Consider the following 21179-nt stretch of genomic DNA (forward strand, 5'->3'; position numbering starts at 1 on the left):
ATTGTTTATCTTAGTCCCTGTGAACCGGAAGTTGCGATTTCTTTTACTTTTGTATTCTGACACGAAAATTATTACATTTTGAAATAAAACTGGTCGCAGGCTGACAGTTGAAGGGGAGGAGTTGACGAATGCTCCGCCCAAGCCGTCTAACATACGTAATTTGGGATGGATTGTCATTTCATGGTGGAAGTGAGTTTGCAGAATATTAATTGACGATTATGAGAGTACATGAATTTTAAAAAGAAAATGACCCCCATTCTTAAGCTATTTACATTCTTAAGCTATTTAATAAGAATTGTATTTTTTTATTTCACCGGGTCTTTAATTATGTTAGATTACATTGTTTATTATTTTAAACGGTAAATTGTTGTTATATTTTCTGTAACTTTATATATTATTTATTTTACACATATCATTTTTTTAATTTACTTCAATATCATATTTATATTGTTTCATATATTACGTGTGTTTACCGTTATATTCTACGTCACCCACAGCGGCGCGAATCTCACCGTGATTTGTCAGCATCCTCCTCCCGCAGCTTCTGCATAGGCGGGGCTTATTGTTAGTGGTGCGATGTGATTGGTCAGCATTTCCGTTACGTTCCGGCGTAGCGGTGTGGGCGGGGGCTGTGGCTTGACAACAAGTTGTGATTGGTCGACGTCTTACCTGGTTACCAGCCGTCGCTGAGCGCAACAACACAGAGAGACTGGAGCAAACAGAAGAGCGATATAAGCACAGAAATGTCATGGAATGTGAGTCGAAAGCTTTTCTTATACAGCACGTTTATTTCATCTGTTCAAGAATGAATACTCATGCGGATAGAGTGATTTGTCTCTTAGGAGTTCAGTAGCGGAGCGAGCTAATGTGCTGTTAGCAGAGGGGCTATCTGATTTAAAACATCTGTTCAATATGTGTTTCTTATCTAAACAATAACATGTGTTTAATGCCTTTAGTCACAGGTTAAAGATCAGTAAAGTTTTTGTTTCTTAAGATGTATAAATGTCATAATCTCAGTGAGTAGAATGCCAGTTTGGTTGAATACGCGCTTTGCCCCTTTTCCTATAAGAATTCTGTATTGCATAGCTAAAGCTTTAATTAAAGGACATGTCTGTTCTTTACGTCTTTACCGTTTTTGCAATCTGTGTTGTTTGATTCTAGTATTTGCATCTTTTAGCTGTGAATGGGTTTTTAATATCTGCTTGCCTTTGATAAAGGTACATTGGATTTATGGCATTTGCGAGTTTGCCAAGTTTAATGTCTATTTATTAATATTACTCGTCAGCGTGTTGCTATGTGGGATATACTGTCATACTGTAACCACCTGACAGAAACACATGGCACGTGTCTTGAATGTTTGCCCTTTACATACACATTTGATTGCATGAAGAAGTTTGAGTTTGTCACTTACACTCTTGCGATTTCTTCTTTTTCTGCTCTTTTTTTCTTTTCTAATCTCTTCTCTGTAGTGTCCAGGTGCTGGGATTGAGAAACATCTCAGAATCTGTAAGACCTGACCTGTCTGTTTCCTCTCTCTCTCTCTCTCTCTCTCTCTCTCCCTCTATCTCTCTCCCTCTCTCTCTCCCTCTCCCTCTATCTCTCTCTCTCCCTCTCTCTCTCCCTCTCCCTCTCTCTCTCCCCTCTCTCTCTCCCCTCTCTCTCTCTCTCTCTCTCTCTCTCTCTCTCTCTCCCTCTATCTCTCTCCCTCTCTCTCTCCCTCTCCCTCTATCTCTCTCTCTCCCTCTCTCTCTCCCTCTCCCTCTCTCTCTCCCCTCTCTCTCTCCCCTCTCTCTCTCTCTCTCTCTCTCTCTCTCTCTCTCCCTCTCCCTCTCTCCCTCTCTCCCTCTCTCCCTCTCCCCTCTCTCTCTCTCCCCCCTCTCTCTCTCCCCTCTCTCTCTCCCCTCTCTCTCTCTTGTGCCATTTGTCTGTCTTCTTGATATTTACCTTTGTTTTGTTCGTTCTCTCTGTCTCCCATCTTAGCACATATCTCTCTCTCTCTTCTCTCAAACCTGTCTATCTGTTAATCATCCCATTCATTCTGGTGATCGGTACCTGAGTTTTTGTTCTCTCTGTGGCAGGAGCTCAGGAGGAGCAAGGGAGGAAAACACTCCTCCACCGAGGAGAAACTGGATGAATATTTAATCAGCCTGCAGCAGAAAAACAGGTTGGATGAGACACCCTGACACAAATGTACAAACACAGGTCAGATAACACAAAAATAGGTTAAGTTTGCCTGAGCTCAGGCTGAAACTCGGGCTACTGTTACAGACGTGTGCAGACGCTGCCCGTCCATGTGACGTTCTGTATGATTGAACACACTACTCAGACGCTCGGATGGGCAGAAAATACAGTGGAGTGAAATTCTAACGGTGCGCTTAAATTGGACAGAGGAATTGAGTGACATTAAGTGGCGTGAACCCTCTGAACCCAGCGGCTGTTAATAGGTTCTTATGAGATGACATGTGATCTCTGTAGGGTGTTGGATACGGTTTTGGAAAGCTGAATCATGCATTCAGGCACATGTAAGGCTCAAAATGTTTGTTTGGAGCAAAGCTATTCAATCTGTTCATTTTCTTATGTATGTACATCTTATGTCAGGGCTCTGAGGCGACTGCAGAAGAAAGACCCCCGGCAGGAGGAGCTGGAGCTCTTGGAGCAGGGCTTTAACCTCTACATCAACGGCGCTCATGTGAGCAGCTCCAGCAGAAGAACTGTTCTGCCCACCGCAGTGCCCTTTCCAAACACACACAGGAGCACACGGACCGCAGGTAAACACCCGACATATACTCATAAACCGCCTTTGACCTGCTGCTCGAGATAAAGTCCCTGTGTTCCTCTAGATTCCTCCAGATCAAGCGGAGAGAAGTGTGAGTCAGATCAACAGAAACAACGGAGTCACACGGCCCCTGAGAAAACGCACAGACGACAATGGGTGCAGGTACACGCGTGTCACATTACTCTTGGCGTAGTAAAATTTAAGACCAGAGCATCATGGATGGGAAGGCAACCTAGCAACCTCACAGATTATCCTAGCAACCAGATACTGTAGCGATGTCCTGTCGACCAACAGCCTTCTGGGAGAAACTTAAGTTAATTATAAATCTTGTGTTCTCTTCTTCTGTTTGCTCACACCTATAGGAATCAATGTACATCTGCACTGAGACTGGAAATAAAGTGAAGATTTCTCCAGAACACAAATATTCAGATGACTTTGAGCCGTTTGAGAGCGTGGATATGGAGGTGAGCACCTGCACGATTCCAGATGTGTTTTACATGTTCAATGATAACGCTTCTGTGTTTCTCGGTGTCAGTCTCCTCGTGAAAGACGATCGATGGGTCTGAAGTCACACAGTGAACCGGAGACTGTCGACAGAGTTCTTTTAAATCCTGACCAGGTCAAAGTAAGTCAGAGATACTGTCACAAAATGCAAGCACACACACTGGGTTAGTTCACCTGGAAGCAAATGATGCAAGCCGTGTGTGTGTGTTAGGCGTTACGGAGAAGCCTGGAGGTGAGCGTCGGCCGAGGAAGCAGAGACTCGGCCGGAGAAGAGTCAGAGGAGGAATGGATCGAGGAACAGATCGAACGAGAGGAGAGCAGTGACAGCCTCCCTGACATGACACTTCGCGCCCAACCCACAAAGCAGCCAATCAACAAACAGCTTAGTCACGGTGACCTCATCATGCTGGAGTTTAGTCCCTCGACTCAAGGTAAGCAAACTCACGGTAGTTACTGCCAGCTTCAATCTTGTCATTCTTTCTTTTTCAAACCGTGGTTTGTGTGAATAGGTGGGCAAAAGATTGAGCGTTCTCTCTCGGCTAAAAGAAAAGAAAACTTCGAGTCATACATCCCTACCAAAGCCCTCCCTGTGAGGAGACCGACAGAGAGAGCGTCTGAGACTTCACACGATATGTCACGTGAGCTCGACACCCACTATAGATGCCTGCAAACACATTTATACATCTACAAACATGATTCTAGTTTCTTTGAAGCATTTGTTTTAGTTCAAAGCATTCAAAGTCTGATATCTCACACACATACACACATTTCCCACATACAATTTAAAAGCACAAATTATTTCTATTCTCTTGTAGGGTCATGGAGTCGAATAGAGCGCCCCCTGTCTGCGGCTCGTAAAGTGCAGGAGGAGAGAGATTCAGAAGAGACGGCTAGCAGTGTGTTTCAGGCCTTGCAGAGAGAAAACACAGACACGCAGGGAAGAGACAGCAGACAACATCATCGCACAACGGTACAGCTTTATGTACATGACATTGTTAACAGTAAATGTGCTCATGAGGGATTGTGAAGTGGATTATTTATGTAAAAAAATCTGTTTAATCCGTCCATCTGTTTATGAGGAGCAGGATGAGGACGATGAAGAAGATGACGATGAAGGTCATTATCATGTCATCAGAGCTATGAAGAGAATCGCTCTCATGGAACCCAGGTAACACACACACACACACCGAGTGCTTGACATCTGTGCCTAAATATTTTTCTCCACCAATAACATTGAACTGTCTGTTTCTCTATCTGTCTGTCTGTCTTTCTCTCTGTGATGTTTCAGACAGCAGAAGCATTTGTTAAACGCTCTGGAGAGGATTGATGTTGAGGATCAGTCTGGTCCCACTAACACACACATCACCGATGACCGCTTTACTATGAGTAACGTGAGGAAAACTTTTTGTTATCTTATCTCTAATCTATAACTTTCTCAGACTTTCTTTTTCAGGCTGATGTCACTGGGCACTAAATTGTGTTGTCCAATAGTCATTCCTGGTGTCTTTACAGGGTCATGTGACCTGATGCGCTTGATTGAAAAAACATATATTCTCTGTTTTATGGACAGCAGAGAGAAGCATCCATTCCTGAAACGTCGACCCTTTACGTTACCATGGAGATCTTGTCGAACTGGGGTCACCCGAGTCAGGTCGGGCTCACCGAAATTCAGTTCTTCTGTCCACAAAATCAAAAACTCTTCGTCTCTCCACATGACCTGGACATCCGAAACACAGACCAGCCTGGAAATCTCGCTGCACTCGTCAATGGAAAAACTAAAGTACGTATTTTGTAAACGTCATTATTCTTAGCAGAAAACAGTATAGTACACGGTTAATTCATAATAATCAAGTTTGTTTTGTGTGTTTAGACAACAAAAGAGCGTCACATGTGGACGTGTCCATTTCACCCGCCTGTCCAGCTGTATTTCATCATCAGGAATGTGGATCGCTCTCCGGATTTCACCATTTCTAGAATTAAATTCTGGAATTATAACCGAAGTCTCAGTGTGAGTACATCAAGGCAAGATTCAGCTAAAAAAAATTAAATCATTCTAAAAAATATTTCTATGGTCTATGGTGTGTCATTTAAATTAGAATATCTTTATTGTCATTGTATTGTAGCTGTACATTTTAAATCTTTTGCTCTCCGTACAAAAAAAAGGGAACAACCCTATCAATATAGAATATATATATATATGTATGTATTTGTGTGTGTGGACGCGTGCGTGTGTGTGGAAGCGTGCGTGTGTGTGGAAGCGTGTGTGTGCAGAAGCGTGTGTGTGTGTGTGCGGAAGCGTGCATGTGTTTGGAAGTGCGTGTATGTGTGTGGAAGCGTGCGTGTGTGTGTGGAAGCGTGCGTGTGGGTGTGGAAGCGTGCGTGTGTGTGTGTGGAAGCGTGCGTGTGTGTGTGTGTGGAAGCGTGCGTGTGTGTTGAAGCGTGTGTGTGTGTGAGTGGAAGCGTGCGTGTGTGTGTGTGTGGAAGCGTGCGTGTGTGTGGAAGCGTGTGGAAGCGTGTGTGTGTGGAAGCGAAGCGAGCGTGTCTGTGTGTGGAAGTTTGCGATTGTGTGGAAGTGGCCGATTGTGTCGGAGCCAGCGTGTGGTAGCGTGCTTGTGTGTGGAAGCGTGCGTGTGTGTGGAAGCGTGCGTGTGTGTGTGGACGCGATAGTGTGTATGAGCGTGCGTGTGTGTGTGTGGAAGCGTGCGTTTGTGTGTGTGGAAGCGTGCGTGTGTGTATGTAAAAGCGTGCGTGTGTGTGTGGAAGCGTGCGTTTGTGTGTGTGGAAGCGTGCGTGCGTGTGTGGGGAAGCGTGCGTGCGTGTGTGTGGAAGCATGCGTGCGTGTGGAAGCGTGCGTTTGTGTAGAAGCGTGCGTTTGTGTAGAAGCGTGCGTGTGTGTGGAAGCGTGCGTGTGTGTGGAATCGTGTGTGTGTGTGGAAGCGTGTGTGTGTGTGCGGAAGGGTGTGTGCGGAAGCGTGTGTGTGTGCGGAAGCGTGCGTGTGTGTTTGGAAGTGCGTGTGTGTGTGGAAGCGTTTGTGTGTGTGTGAAAGCTTTGTTGTGTGTGTGGAAGCGTTTGTGTGTGTGTGGAAGCGTGCGTGTGTGGAAGCGTGCGTATGTATGTGGAAGCGTGCGTGTGGAAGCGTGCTTGCGTGTGTCTGGAAGCGTGCGTGTGTGTGAGTGGAAGCGTGCGTTTGTGTGAGTGGAAGCGTGCGTGTGTGTGGAAGCGTGGGTATGTTGGAGCGCTTGTGTGTGTGGAAGCGTGTGTGTGTGTGGAAGCGTGTATGTGTGGAAGTGTGTGTGCGTGTGGAAGCGTGCGTACGTTGGTGCGTGTGTGTTGAAGCATAAGCGTGTGTGTGTGTGGAAGCGTGTGTTTGTGTTGAACCGTGTGTGTGTGAAAGCGTGTGTGGAAGCGTGTGTGTGTTTGTGTGGAAGCGCGTGTGTGTGTGTGGAAGCGTGTGTGTGTGTGAAAGCGTGTGTGGAAGCGTGTGTGTGTGGAAGCGTGTGTGTGTGGAAGCGTGTGTGTGTGGAAGCGTGTGTGTGTGGAAGCGTGTGTGTGTGGAAGCGTGTGTGTGAGGAAGCGTGTGTGTGCGGAAGCGTGTGTGTGCGGAAGCGTGTGTGTGTGTGCGGAAGCGTGTGTGTGCGGAAGCGTGTGTGTTTGTGCGGAAGCGTGTGTGTGTGCGGAAGCGCGTGTGTGTGTGCGGAAGCGCGTGTGTGTGCGGAAGCGCGTGTGTGTGTGCGGAAGCGCGTTTGTGTGTGCGGATGCGCGTGTGTGTGTGCGGATGGGCGTGTTTGTGTGTGGATGCGCGTGTGTGTGGAAGCGCGTGTGTGTGTGTGGAAGCGTTTGTGTGTGTGTAGAAGCGTGTGTGTGGACGCGTGTGTGTGGAAGCGTGTGTGTGTGTGTGGAAGCGCGTGTGTGTGGAAGCGCGTGCGTGTGTGTGTGGACGCGATAGTGTGTATGAGCGTGCGTGTGTGTGAAGCGTGTGTTTGTGTGTGTGGAAGCGTGCGTGTGTGTGTGTGAAAGCGTGCGTGTGTGTGTGGAAGCGTCCTTTTTTTGTGTGTGTGGAAGAGTGCGTGCGTGTGTGGGGAAGCGTGCGTTTGTGTGGAAGCGTGCGTTTGTGTGGAAGCGTGCGTTTGTGTGGAAGCGTGCGTGTGTGTGGAAGCGTGCGTGTGTGTGGATGCGTGCGTATGTGTGGAAGCGTGCGTGTGTGTGGAAGCGTGCGTGTGTGTGGAAGCGTGCGTGTGTGTGGAAGCGTGCGTGTGTGTGGAAGCGTGCGTGTGTGTGGAAGCGTGTGTGTGTGTGCGGAAGGGTGTGTGCAGAAGCGTGTGTGTGTGCGGAAGCGTGCGTGTGTGTTTGGAAATGCGTGTGTGTGTGTGGAAGCGTTTGTGTGTGTGTGGAAGCGTTTGTGTGTGTGTGGAAGCGTTTGTGTGTGTGTGGAAGCGTTTGTGTGTGTGTGGAAGCGTTTGTGTGTGTGTGGAAGCGTGCGTGTGTGTGTGGAAGAGTGCGTATGTGTGTGTAGAAGCGTGCGTGCGTGTGTGTGGAAGCGTGCGTGTGTGTCTGGAAGCGTGCGTGTGAGTGGAAGCGTGCGTGTGAGTGGAAGCGTGCGTTTGTGTGAGCGGAAGCGTGCGTGTGTGTGGAAGCGTGCGTACGTTGGAGCGCTTGTGTGTGTGGAAGCGTGTGTGTGTGTGGAAGCGTGTGTGTGTGTGGAAGGTTGCGTGTATGTGTGGAAGTGTGTGTGGAAGCGTGCGTACGATGGTGCGTGTGTGTTGAAGCATGTGTGTGTGTGTGGAAGCGTGCGTGTGTGTGGAAGCGTGCGTGTGTGTGGAAGCGTGTGTGTGTGTGCGGAAGGGTGTGTGCAGAAGCGTGTGTGTGTGTGGAAGCGTGCGTGTGTGTTTGGAAGAGCGTGTGTGTGTGTGGAAGCGTTTGTGTGTGTGTGGAAGCGTTTGTGTGTGTGTGGAAGCGTTTGTGTGTGTGTGGAAGCGTTTGTGTGTGTGTGGAAGCGTTTGTGTGTGTGTGGAAGCGTGCGTGTGTGTGTGGAAGCGTGCGTATGTGTGTGTAGAAGCGTGCGTGTGTGTGGAAGCGTGCGTGTGTGTCTGGAAGCGTGCGTGTGAGTCGAAGCGTGCGTTTGTGTGAGCGGAAGCGTGCGTGTGTGTGGAAGCGTGCGTACGTTGGAGCGCTTGTGTGTGTGGAAGCGTGTGTGTGGAAGCGTGTGTGTGTGTGGAAGGTTGCGTGTATGTGTGGAAGTGTGTGTGGAAGCGTGCGTACGATGGTGCGTGTGTGTTGAAGCATGTGTGTGTGTGTGTGTGTGGAAGGGTGTGTGTGTGTGGAAGCGTGTGTGTGTGTGGAAGCGTGTGTGTGTGTGGAAGCGTGTGTGTGTGTGGAAGCGTGTGTGTGTGTGGAAGCGTGTGTGTGTGGAAGCGTGTGTGTGTGGAAGCGTGTGTATGTGGAAGCGTGTGTGTGAGGAAGCGTGTGTGAGGAAGCGTGTGTGTGCGGAAGCGTGTGTGCGGAAGCGTGTGTGTGTGTGCGGAAGCGCGTGTGTGTGTGGAAGCGCGTGTGTGTGTCGAAGCGCGTGTGTGTGTGGAAGCGCGTGTGTGTGTGTGTGTGGAAGCGCGTGTGTGTGGAAGGGCGTGTGTGTGTAGAAGCGCGTGTGTGTGTGGAAGCGTTTGTGCGTGCGTGGAAGCGTGCGTGCGTGCGTGGAAGGGTTGCGTGCGTGTGTGGAAGCGTGCGTGCGCGGAAGCGTGCGTGCGTGTGGAAGCGTGCGTGTGGAAGCGTGCGTGTGGAAGCGTGCGTGTGGAAGCGTGCGTGTGGAAGCGTGCGTGTGGAAGCGTGCGTGTGGAAGCGTGCGTGTGGAAGCGTGCGTGTTTGTGAAAGCGTGTGTGTGGAAGCGTGTGTGTGTGTGGAAGCGTGGGTGTGGAAGTGTGTGTGTGTGGAAGCGTGTGTGTGTGTGGAAGCGTGGGTGTGGAAGTGTGTGTGTGTGGAAGCGCGTGTGTGTGTGGAAGCGCGTGTGTGTGTGTGGAAGCGTGTGTGTGTGTGGAAGCGTGTTTGTGTGGAAACGTGTGTGTGTGGAAACGTGTGTGTGTGGAAGCTTGTGTGTGTGGAAGCGTGTGTGTGGAAGCGTGTGTACGCTGGAGCGGGTGTGTGTGTTGAAGCGTGCGTGTGTGTGGAAGCGTGCGTGTGTGTGGAAGCGTGCGTGTGTACGTTGGAGCGTGTGTGTGGAAGCGTGCGTGTGTGTGGAAGCGTGCGTGTGTGTGGAAGCGTGCGTGTGTGGAAGCGTGCGTGTGTGTTGAAGCACGTGTGTGGAAGCGTGTGTGTGTGCGGAAGCGTATGTGTGGAAGTGTGCGTGTGTGTGTTTGGAAGTGCGTGTGTGTGTGTGGAAGTGCGCGTGTGTGTGTGGAAGCGCGCGTGTGTGTGTGGAAGCGTGCACGCGTGGAAGCGCGCGCGTGTGTGTGTGTGGAAGCGTGTGTGTGTGTGGAAGCGCGTGTGTGTGTGTGGAAGCATTTGTGTGTGTGTGTGGAAGCATTTGCGTGTGTGCGTGTGGAAGCGTGCGTGTGGAAGCGTGCGTGTGGAAGCGTGCGTGTGGAAGCGTGCGTGTGGAAGCGTGCGTGTGGAAGCGTGCGTGTGGAAGCGTGCGTGTGGAAGCGTGCGTGTGGAAGCGTGCGTGTGGAAGCGTGCGTGTGGAAGCGTGCGTGTGGAAGCGTGCGTGTGGAAGCGTGCGTGTGGAAGCGTGCGTGTGGAAGCGTGTGTGTTTGTGAAAGCGTGTGTGTGGAAGCGTGTGTGTGTGTGGAAGCGTGGGTGTGGAAGCGTGTGTGTGTGGAAGCGTGTGTGTGTGTGGAAGCGTGGGTGTGGAAGTGTGTGTGTGTGGAAGCGTGTGTGTGTGTGGAAGCGCGTGTGTGTGTGTGGAAGCGTGTGTGTGTGTGGAAGCGTGTTTGTGTGGAAACGTGTGTGTGTGGAAACGTGTGTGTGTGGAAACGTGTGTGTGTGGAAACGTGTGTGTGTGGAAGCTTGTGTGTGTGGAAGCGTGTGTGTGGAAGCGTGTGTACGCTGGAGCGGGTGTGTGTGTTGAAGCGTGCGTGTGTGTGGAAGCGTGCGTGTGTGTGGAAGCGTGCGTGTGTACGTTGGAGCGTGCGTGTGTGCGTTGAAGCGTGCGTGTGTGTGGAAGCGTGCGTGTGTGTGGAAGCGTGCGTGTGTGGAAGCGTGCGTGTGTGTTGAAGCACGTGTGTGGAAGCGTGTGTGTGTGCGGAAGCGTATGTGTGGAAGTGTGCGTGTGTGTGTTTGGAAGTGCGTGTGTGTGTGTGGAAGTGCGCGTGTGTGTGTGGAAGCGCGCGTGTGTGTGTGGAAGCGTGCACGTGTGGAAGCGCGCGCGTGTGTGTGTGTGTGGAAGCGTGTGTGTGTGTGTGGAAGCGCGTGTGTGTGTGTGGAAGCATTTGTGTGTGTGTGTGGAAGCATTTGTGTGTGTGCGTGTGTGTGTGTGGAAGCGCGTGTGTGTGGAAGCGTGTGTGTGTGTGTGTGGAAGCGCGTGTGTGTGGAAGCGCGTGTGTGTGGCAGCGCGTGTGTGTGGAAGCGTGTGTGTGTGTGTGGAAGCGTGTGTGTGTGTGTGGAAGCGCGTGTGTGTGTGTGTAAGCGCTTGTGTGTGCATGTGGAAGCGTTTGTGTGTGTGTAGAAGCACGTGTGTGGAAGCGCGTGTGTGTGTGTGGAAGCGTGTGTGTGTGTGTGTAAGCATTTGTGTGTGTGTGTGTAAGCATTTGTGTGTGTGTGTGGAAGCACGTGTGTGGAAGCGTGTGTGTGTGTGTGGAAGCGTATGTGTGTGTGTTGAAGCGCGTGTGTGTGTAAGCGCTTGTGTGTGCGTGTGGAAGCGTTTGTGTGTGGAAGCACGTGTGTGGAAGCGCATGTGTGTGTGTGGAAGCATTTGTGTGTGTGTGTGGAAGCATTTGTGTGTGTGTGTGGAAGCACGTGTGTGGAAGCTTGTGTGTGTAGAACAGTTGGAGATTAGCGTTAGGGATTAGTTGAGTTTATCTGTGATCACAGCACACTGTCTACAGAACTACAACAGGAAACCTGAATGATCACGTCTCTACTTCTATTTACAAGAATTCACTGATGTACAGACATAACGGTAGGGTGTGACTCGTACGGTGTGTTTGTGTGTTATAATGCGAATGTAACACGACCTCTCATGTTCTCAGTCTGTGTTCTAAGCAGTATTGCTAATGACAGCATCACTGTACGGTACAGATATAAATCACATGTCTTCATGTAACTTAAAAAGCAGAGGTGTTTTATTTTATGTGATGAGTCTTACAGTTGTATCAGACAATAATATTTGTATATTTTTGCAGACACAAAATGTATCCGTTTTTATCTGTTTAGCCACCTACAGTACATTCAGGCTAAAAAATTCTGTATGTCTGCATTTTGTGAATCAAACCAATAACCAATGTTGTGGTCTACAAGAAGACTATAACATGTCACGTTTCTTAAGAACAAAACAGTCTAGTTTACACATTGGATCAATTTTCTCAGCACGATTGTTTCTTATTGAATTTAACTTTTTAAAACATTCTCTGACTAGGCCTTCAGAAGTAACTAGATGCTTTTGTTCTTCACTAACAAATATCTGTGTTATTTGTGAACATCTTCGTGTTTTTTGTCCGGCAGGATCTGGACGTGGGGGCTCGTGATGTGCGTGTGTATGTAAACAGCACTCTTGTGTTTGAGGGAGAGCTGGAGAAGGGTTGTGGGAATCAGGTCTTTGAATACAGCAACTGCGTTGAACTCCAGGAATCACATCCCCCAGAGTGCACCTCTCCAAGCCCTTTGTCGTCAAGACACCTGCAAGACCCCTGTAACCATGAGTCCAGCGCTAGCAAATCACATTCCCCTACAGTAGAAACAAGTCCGGATCAGGACGACCAATCAGATAGAAGCACAGCTCGTCCGGTTAACTCTGCGACCGAAATGCATAGAGACTCACTGGAGAGTGACTCTCCCCCTTTGAACCTCACTTTGCCGTCGCAGCGGACAGTGGGGGAGCTTCCAGGACGACAAATGAAGACAGTGACCACGCAGCCATCCTCCAGTCAGATTCCACATTGGCTTCAGCTGCTGAATCGGGGCTGGCCGGACGGAGCTGACAGGGGTCAGGAGCAGGAGCAGGAGCGTCCACCCTGGCTCCAACCTCAGAATACAGAACACAAACAATCAGTGCTTCCCGATATATCCTGCAACCCTGTGCGTGCCTGCAAACAGGCGTCCGGTCACAGGGCAGTTGCCCCCCTCCATAGGACGACATCCGGTGAATTCACCTCAGACTCATTGAATTTAGACCCCGATTTGGGGTTGAACTTAGAGGCCAAACATGAAAGAGAACAGAGTACACAGGTAGAACAAGACTCACAAGAGAGGCACCGAGATTTGGATCTGTGGGATGAGCAGGTCAAAAGGGCGGAGCGACCCGTCAGTGGCAGAAGAAGTTCTGCAAACAAAAGACAAGTAAACTACAGTGGTGACCTCAACAGTGACATCACGACAACAGGTGCACAAACATCCCCAATCCTCATAATGTCCACATAGTATCCCTTTAGTAAATGTAGAAGTACAAAAGTATATTAAAATATTGTCTTGTTCTGTTTGTCACAATAGAGAAAAGTGTTCCAGCATCCGGCCGTAACAGAAGACTGAAGCCTCACTGGTGTGAAGCGGACGATCCCTTAATGGAATCATGGGACTCACTAACCAAATTTAACCAGTGTCAGCGAGGCCGAATCTCGAACATGGCTCTGGAGGGAGATATTTTCGATGAGTTCGTCCAGCGGCAGTCTCGCTCGACACCAGTAGCCACCCGTCGGCCCTCTGCCCCTGTTCTGGATTCTGACCCTGAAGATGACCCCCGTGACCCTGATGAAGACTTTGAAATCCCGGTTCTACCTCAAGGACGTAATCTCGTCATCAACATCACGTCTACGTGGGGCGACCGGCACTACGTCGGGCTCAACGGTATAGAGATTTTCTCCTCCAGCGGCGAGCCGGTCGTGCCCGTCCACATCACAGCCGACCCGCCGGATATTAACATTCTCCCGGCTTACGGGAAAGACCCGCGCGTCATTACCAACCTGATAGATGGCATTCATCGCACGCAAGACGACATGCACCTCTGGCTGGCTCCGTTCACCCCAGGACGCAAACACGTCATCTCTATGGATCTGGGTGTTAAGTGTAGCCTAGCGATGATCCGTGTTTGGAATTACAACAAGTCCAGGATTCACTCGTTCAGAGGGGCACGAGAGATTGAGATTCTTTTGGATGGGCACTTTATCTTCAAAGGAGAGATCGCCAAAGCTTCTGGAACTCTCTCAGGAGGTACGACCACGAGATGATCGAGCTACAGATGTTTGCTTAAGTAAAATGAATGTTGACTTCATGTTTTTGTAGCATTGGATCAATTCGGCGACACTATTCTCTTCACTACCGACGATGACATACTGGAGGCGATGGCTCAGTTTGACGACACGTTTCGGGGTGACATGGACGTGGGTGGTCCGGGTGTGGAGGAAGAAGAACTGGAGCGGCCACGGACGGCTGATGGTGAAGGAGAAGAGAGACCCTTCACACGGGCCGGATTGAGACAGAACAGTCCTCTGGTGTGTGTGTGTGTTATAAAGACAATGACAAAAACACTCATAAAAGGTTTAATTTTGTGGAATGTGTTTTGTGTTAGATGAGAGCGAATCTAAATCCTGCAGAAGAATCATGTGCTGATACTACAGAGGAGACAAGTGGACTTCATACAGGCAGCAGTTAGTACCAATAAACCACAGACCCAAACCATTCTGATTTACAAGATTAGAGAATTAGTTCATTAATACATCACCCAACCATATTCTACAATATATGTGTGTGTGCGTGTGTGTGTAGCCCTGCAGCTGAATCTGGTGATGTCATGGGGTGACACTCACTATATAGGTTTGACGGGGTTGGAGATTGTTGATAAAGGGGGTGAGAGTATTCCTGTTGATGTCACCATGGTAACAGCATCACCCCGTGACCTTAACGAACTCCCTGAATATAGCAATGACCTTCGAACTCTGGACAAGTCAGTATACCCCTGTCTCTCTCATATTCAAACGATATATCAGATTAAAACAGTTTTTGGGGTGTTTATGAAGCATCTCTCTCTCTGTCTCAGGCTGTTTGATGGGGTGAATATCACAGCGGATGATAAGCACATGTGGCTGATACCGTACACATCTGGTTATGATCACACATTCACGGTGCGGTTCGATCAGCCTCACACGATCGCCGGACTCAGAATATGGAACTACAATAAATCTCCTGAAGACTCTTACAGGGGTGTGAGTATCTAATCTCATCTCTGAAATGATCTTGAGTTCGTTTGGCAACATTTTAGATCTGGAGCCGCAACTGTAAATGGACATACAAACTGGCTAGTTTTAGTTATAATATGTATTTATATTGTCTTTAAAAAAAGATATATGCACAGTACAATTATAATTTTTTTAGTGACTTACTAAGCACCTTTTGTGTTTATCGCAGGTGAAGGTTCTTCAGGTGTTTCTAGATGGAGTGTGCATTTCTCCTGTCGAGGGATTTCTCATTCGGAAGGGTCCCGGGAACTGTCACTTTGATTTCGCACAGGAGATTCTGTTCATAGATTATCTGCAGTCTGAGACCAGCGGTGCCTCTCATAACAGACACTTAATGGAGACCGACACACACCCTCACAGGTACACAATCATTCTGGACTGTATACACTGAATAATATAAAAGTTATGAAATATGACAACTTCTATAGAGAATTTAAAGTGAGACGTGTGTGTCTTTAGGGCTGGTGTCAGGAGAGATGAGTTGGCCAGTATGGATTATGAAGCTCCATTAAAGCCCTGTGGATGTATCCTCACTTTCATCTCATTACACAAGTGCAGTGCGATTATTAGCGTGAGGTTCAGTTCAGTTGATCCTGTCCTGAGGTTGAGACTCACATATGTGATACACGTGTACGTGTTGTTTTCTTTAACTGAAAGTGTGTTAGTCATATTTCAGCTGCAGTTGTTGACCACGTGGGGTGACCCGTACTACATCGGTCTAAATGGCCTGGAATTCTACGACCAGAATGACCAGAAGATCCTACTGAGTGACAACAGTATCCTTATAAAAAACACACACATGGAATAGTGCTTACAGGACAAGTTTCCCTAAAATCCTTACCCTCAATTCACTCCAAACCCAAACGGCAGATATCAAAATTTTGCTTTCTTAAGGCTGATCTGACTAACTCATTCATTCAACTTTAAAGTTACCGTTTGTCGGGAAAGTGTGAAATATTTTTTATAAATCTATTTTTTGCATTTCTGCTGATGCGTTCGTGTCTGTGTGATATTCTTTGACGGTTTGTCTCTCAGACATCGCCGCGTTCCCAGACAGCGTGAATGTTTTAGACAACGTGTGTGGTGACATGCGCACACCTGACAAACTGATCGACGGAGTCAGTAACACACATGATGGGCGACACATGTGGCTCGCTCCTGTGCTGCCCGGACTGGTGAGGACAATCATTTCTTTCCAAAACGCTCTCTTTCTAAGTCTTTCATTTTTGAAGAATCTCTTTTTTGTCATTTTGGATAAAAGCCTGTGTTCTCTCATACGGTTTGTCCTCTTAGGTGAACCGTGTCTATGTCATCTTTGACAAGCCCATGACTGTTTCCATGATTAAATTGTGGAACTACTCCAAAACACCACAGCGAGGAGTCAAAGAATTTGGGGTAATATCTGCTTTCACGTGTCAATTCAATGGTTTGAACCAGTGGAAGTAAAGCGTTCTGACTGGTGTTTTTTTGCTGATGCTGTCCATGCTTATACTGTCCGTGTGGGCATGTGGACTCTCCCTGGCTTTATTCTCATAAGATGCATCAGACCTTTTGACCTGAATGTGCATTGCTTTGGTATTTTTGTTCGTGTGTGTTTTTAGCTTCTCGTTGACGATCTGTTGGTGTACAATGGGATTTTGGAGTGCGTGAAGCACGCTTCACGAGGAATTCTGCCAACGCTGGATCCTGTTGTGCCGTATCACACCATATTATTCACAGACAACATGAACATCACACACAGAGAGAAGAGCAGAATTATCAGGTACACGCAAACCAGACGACTGTAATGCACATTCAGTTCATGCCGTCAGAAACACATATCTGAAGATCTCTCAATACCAAACACAACACAGACAGCTGGTGTTGACAGACCCATGGAAAGATAATTCTATTCTCAAAGAAATAAAATGAAACCCTATACAAACAGAATCCATCAGTCTGGTAACCTGCAAAGTAAAAATCCTTTTGATTGACAGGTGAGTAGGCGGTTCTTTGTTGTTGTGGACCATCATCCATATGGAACATTCAGGTTTACTTTGGTATTCACGTAAACGGACATTTCTGTGTGTCTTTAGTAAAACCCACTTTTTTCTGTTGTTATAGCAACCATGTGGAGGACCAGGATGTGAAATTGACCAATGAAAATCAAATCATTCACCAGCACAAGAAGAAACAAACAGCTGACCCAGGTGCACAAGAAACTCCACACTAACGTTTACTTAGAAAAAGATTTTAAGAAGTAATTGTTATAAAAAAAAATTTGTCTCCAAATAAATGTGTAAATTCTATTATTTCAGCTCTGCGGCCGAAAACCTGCATGACCGACTCGCGAAAACATGGAAAGCAGCAATACTGAAAGAACCCGACAGACTTGTACCGGACCAGGTTTTGATTTTCTTTAAAAACATAAATTAAAAACTTTAAGAAAATTCAGTGACCTCAACACACACACACTCCAGTTTGTATGTACGTTTTGTATGATATTTCTGTATATTTGATAATGATTTTGTTATGTTTTCGAGTCACTGTACAATACTGGACTATTTTAAAGTGTCCTTTTACTCGTATGATTTCAGTTTAAAGGAAGAAAATACCATGCACAGTAATAAGCTTCTTTCAATAATAATATTTCATGACACATAATACTGGTTATAATGGTCCACATTTGTCATTTGTTTTTTGTTCAGTCATTTCTGAATATTTTAAATAGATATCATCATAACCATCAACATAACATATTCACAATATTTCAACACTTATGTTTCCTTTGTCAGTTTAATATAAGACACTACGTATTTCAAATATTATGCAACTACTGCCAGTTTACCTCATATTAAAGCAACTGTAATTCTTAAATAAATATCAAATATCCTTTTAAAAATGGTCACTGTTTTGTTACAATAGTGAAGTATTTTATTCTGTTTGGACAAATCTCTGATCTTTCCTTTTATTAAAAACCTCATTAGGACTAAAGCATAACTTATGACTGGACAATTAATGCCCAATTGTAGAGAACTAATAGTCATTTTTTGATTGCATCACTGTGAAGAATTTCAGATGTTCAAGTGTGAAGAACCTGCAACACGTCATTACTGTTGACAGGAACTCAATGAAACACAACACGTCTGAATCACATTACAACTTCTTGAGTTTAATTCAGAATCTGCAACACATTCGTTTAAATAAGGAATGATAATGTCTCTCGTCCTCCGGCTGGACAGTGGCGTTTTTGATCAGACATTGGTAAGGCCCTGCTCAGCTGGAGGTCACAGACACACGCGTTCCGGTCCCTCTGATGCAGGTGCTTTGGAGACGAATATGTTCAGATCTTGCCAGGGAAAGTTCCCTCCTCCATCTGCGTGTCCCACTTCTCAATCTGAGCATCACAAATACCATTTTGTGTAATGACCATTTTCACAATTCGGCTGCTTGGAAAGTAAATAGGAAAGGAGAAAATATTTACCCAGGAAATAGGGCAGAGAGACTTGTAGACTCGTCTGTACCATTCACATGGGGCTGTGTCAACACCTTTGGCATCCAGAGCTTTTTGGCATCGGTGAAAATCTGCGAAATAATATTTTTTAAAATATGAAATATGAGGAGCTGATGGCACAAGAAGCATTATTTACTCACTCTTGTTTTATTTCGACCCCGTTTTACTTTAGTTCTTCTGCAAAACACAAAAGAAGACATTTCGACAAATGTCTTCAACACTTAACCCCATTGACTTCCATTGTATGAACACAAAACCACTCAAAATATCTTCTTTTGTGTTCCACTGTAGAAAGAGTCGCATGCAGGTTTTAAACCATATGAGGGAAAATAGTTTGTATTCTTCAGTGAACTGGCCCTTTAAGTCAGATTAATCAACAGATAGATCACAAAGCTAAGGAAACATTATAATTTGTAACTCAATACATCCACACGAATACCCGATAGTGAATGAATTGTCCTTTTAAAGAATGCATGTGGGACTGACCCAGGTAATTCTGCCAGCAGTTTTTGGTCTGGTTCTGGTTGGGGAAGCGCGAGTCAAACGGCGCTGTGCGATACTTCTCCAGTTTCTGCTGGATGTCTTCGGCCATTGTTTCCTTAAACACATATTCACATACCCATAAAAACAAATGTTTACATTTAACACTTAAACTACTGTTCTATAGACACCAAACTATATGAAATAAATGCACCCTGAACAATATAGGCTACTCTATAATGATTGACATTCTAAAAATCTGCTCAAATGAGTCTATAATATTATTCAGTTCAGCATGTGTTGGCTTTTTATATTTGTACAGTAGAATATATACGGGTATCTGAAGGACCTATGACGAAGCCATATGCGTCTGTATTATGAGATTAATGTGTTATATATGTGACGTCCGTGTTAACTGTAAAATAATACACCGAAAAAAGTTTTTAAATATTGTTTATAATACTGTAATATTGTGGGCCTATATGAGAGCAGATATATTCTCATTTTGCTTTCGCTTTTCCTTTTACAATTCATATCCGATGTAATTTAATAATTGTATTAAACATTTCAATAAAGCCCTTAAATGATCACGCGCATTAAAAGAAATGTAATAATGTGTGTTTTACCTCTCTGGGTGACTGGCGGTTGGAAGTGAATTTGCTCAGTGTCAGACGATCCACATCCACTTTCTTTGGCGTTATATCAAGTGCACTTGAGGGCTGGCGTGCAGTCCTTCACACACGGTATGGCGGACGCAGGTCACATTGAAACACAGACAGAGATGAGATGCGATAGGGATGCGCCCACGTGCATACATGTGGACTCGAAGAATAAAACAATATAACAGCAAATACAAATCTACATAATCTGTTTCATATGTTGTGTGCATTAATGTAATGAATAAAACAATGTAAAGGATCAAATCCGGAAAAGCGAGGTGTGTTGTTTTACAACAGCCGGTTAATATTTAACTAGCCGATTGAAAAACAACCGTGGAAAGGTTATTTTAAAATTATCCTCACACAATTTTTATTTCAGCATCTTATACCTTGAACGTATGGGATATTAAGGATTTTATATGAAGTAGGCTATGTAAACATGCATTTGTAAAATTTGTAAAACATGATTCACGTGCCTTGATCTGTCAGGGTGTACATTTTTCAGACGGACTCACGCGGGCCAAAGGAACATTCAGAGAATGCGCTCATTGTTTTTTTTTGTTGTGCATGCAATAAAGGAAAGTTTAAAAAGTGACGTACATCTTAGTACAGGAGGCGGTGCTGGTGTCACATATAAGATAGGCCTATAACTAATAAAATGGTATTGCATGTGGATAGAAATAGCAATAAAATGGTATTGCAACGGACAACTCGCGCTCGCGCTTTTCTTTTAATTCCCTTTTATGCATTAACCTCATTTTTGAAAGATTCACTATTTGTTCATAAACCCACATGGTCACCGGTGTCATGACAGCGCACACACGAACAAAAACTAAATTAAATAAATAATAGGCTACAAAATAATTACCTTTTTTTTGCATTTTATATTTTTAGTGAAAAAGTATCAATTCAGTATAGATAACCTGAAGAATAAACAAACATACACGCATAATATAACATAAATAGCCAGAGGGTGAATTTGAACAAAAATAAATAAAGTATCGAATTGAACGCAAAGAACACAAGACTATGTAAAAAAAGGAAATGCTAAACAATTAAGATTTGCTAGTGGAGGTTTGAAAAGAATTACAACAGGACAGAGTTTTCATTGCTTTAACATTTGTAGAATCAGAGTGTGTTTTACTGCTTAGATTCAATGAGAAAATACCTCAAAGTTTGATTTACAACTGGAAAATTTGCATTTGTGTACGTGAAATTTAATTGGCCAAAAGAATGAAAAGGTCTTTTTAAACTTTTTGTCCATGCTAACAAAGCAAAATTAAAAGAAAAGAAAAGTATAGGCCTACACAATATCACGTTCACAAAAGTTTCCCCAAAAACTTTGGTGTAAACACTGCCATGAACAACAGTCTCATCGTGCAAATGACAGAAGCTACACCAGGGGCGATTCTAGGATTTTCATTTTAGGGGGGCTCAGCCCCCAATAAGGGTATGATTCAAAAAATAGTATTTGACTATTAGGGTAGGTTTGTATACTACTAACCTTATTGCTATCCACTATTTCATTGTATTCGAGAAGTGTATGTATAAGAATATAGACAAAACATGTATTCATGTAATTGTCTATTAGAAATATGTTTAATCTGTTCTACATTTATTTTTTATTTATTAAAAATAACAACATGAATGATCAATTTGCCACTTCTATAAATCAATTACTTAAAATTAAACACAAATCCCTTTACTCTACTCTTTCTCTAATGTATCATGATACACTAATGATTCATTATTACTTAATACAAAAAAATATTTAACATTAAAAAACAAAATAACTCCACATGATGTTTCTCTCTCTGTGCCATTTGTTGCTTTCAGACAATGATGTGTGTATTTAACCATTTCTGGGCATGGCTGCACAATGTAATGCCGA

At 45.5% G+C, this 21179-nt stretch overlaps 2 protein-coding genes across 5 annotated transcripts; one reads left to right on the plus strand and one right to left on the minus strand.

Moving 5' to 3' along the window:
- The first annotated feature begins 625 nt into the window (after positions 1-625).
- On the plus strand, positions 626-17631 carry katnip (katanin interacting protein). 4 transcript variants are annotated; one of them, XM_079488104.1, is made up of 27 exons: positions 626-755; positions 2079-2164; positions 2599-2768; positions 2841-2938; positions 3139-3240; positions 3312-3401; positions 3492-3711; positions 3790-3918; positions 4096-4250; positions 4366-4448; positions 4569-4671; positions 4851-5060; positions 5151-5288; positions 11931-12807; positions 12915-13631; positions 13704-13912; positions 13990-14068; positions 14187-14364; positions 14458-14623; positions 14826-15016; positions 15116-15180; positions 15322-15432; positions 15692-15831; positions 15950-16051; positions 16258-16418; positions 16760-16845; positions 16954-17631. In XM_079488104.1, the coding sequence occupies exons 1-27, from the start codon at positions 744-746 to the stop codon at positions 17010-17012; spliced, it is 4737 nt and encodes a 1578-aa protein (XP_079344230.1). In that variant the 5' UTR covers positions 626-743; the 3' UTR covers positions 17013-17631. The 4 variants fall into 4 exon arrangements, with proteins under 4 accessions (XP_079344230.1, XP_079344231.1, XP_079344229.1 ...); XM_079488105.1 differs by having other exon boundaries at positions 676-755; positions 4854-5060; XM_079488103.1 differs by having other exon boundaries at positions 676-755; positions 4854-5060; positions 15116-15432; positions 16954-17531.
- On the minus strand, positions 17617-19570 carry cox6b1 (cytochrome c oxidase subunit 6B1). Its single transcript, XM_079488168.1, has 4 exons — positions 19256-19570; positions 18636-18747; positions 18120-18220; positions 17617-18032 (listed from the first exon to the last, which is right to left on the minus strand). The coding sequence occupies exons 2-4, from the start codon at positions 18739-18741 to the stop codon at positions 17979-17981; spliced, it is 261 nt and encodes an 86-aa protein (XP_079344294.1). The 5' UTR covers positions 18742-18747; positions 19256-19570; the 3' UTR covers positions 17617-17978.
- Positions 19571-21179: the final 1609 nt, after the last annotated feature.

The sequence above is a fragment of the Barbatula barbatula genome (assembly GCF_947034865.1).
Source record: "Barbatula barbatula genome assembly, chromosome: 23".
Taxonomy (NCBI): domain Eukaryota; kingdom Metazoa; phylum Chordata; class Actinopteri; order Cypriniformes; family Nemacheilidae; genus Barbatula; species Barbatula barbatula.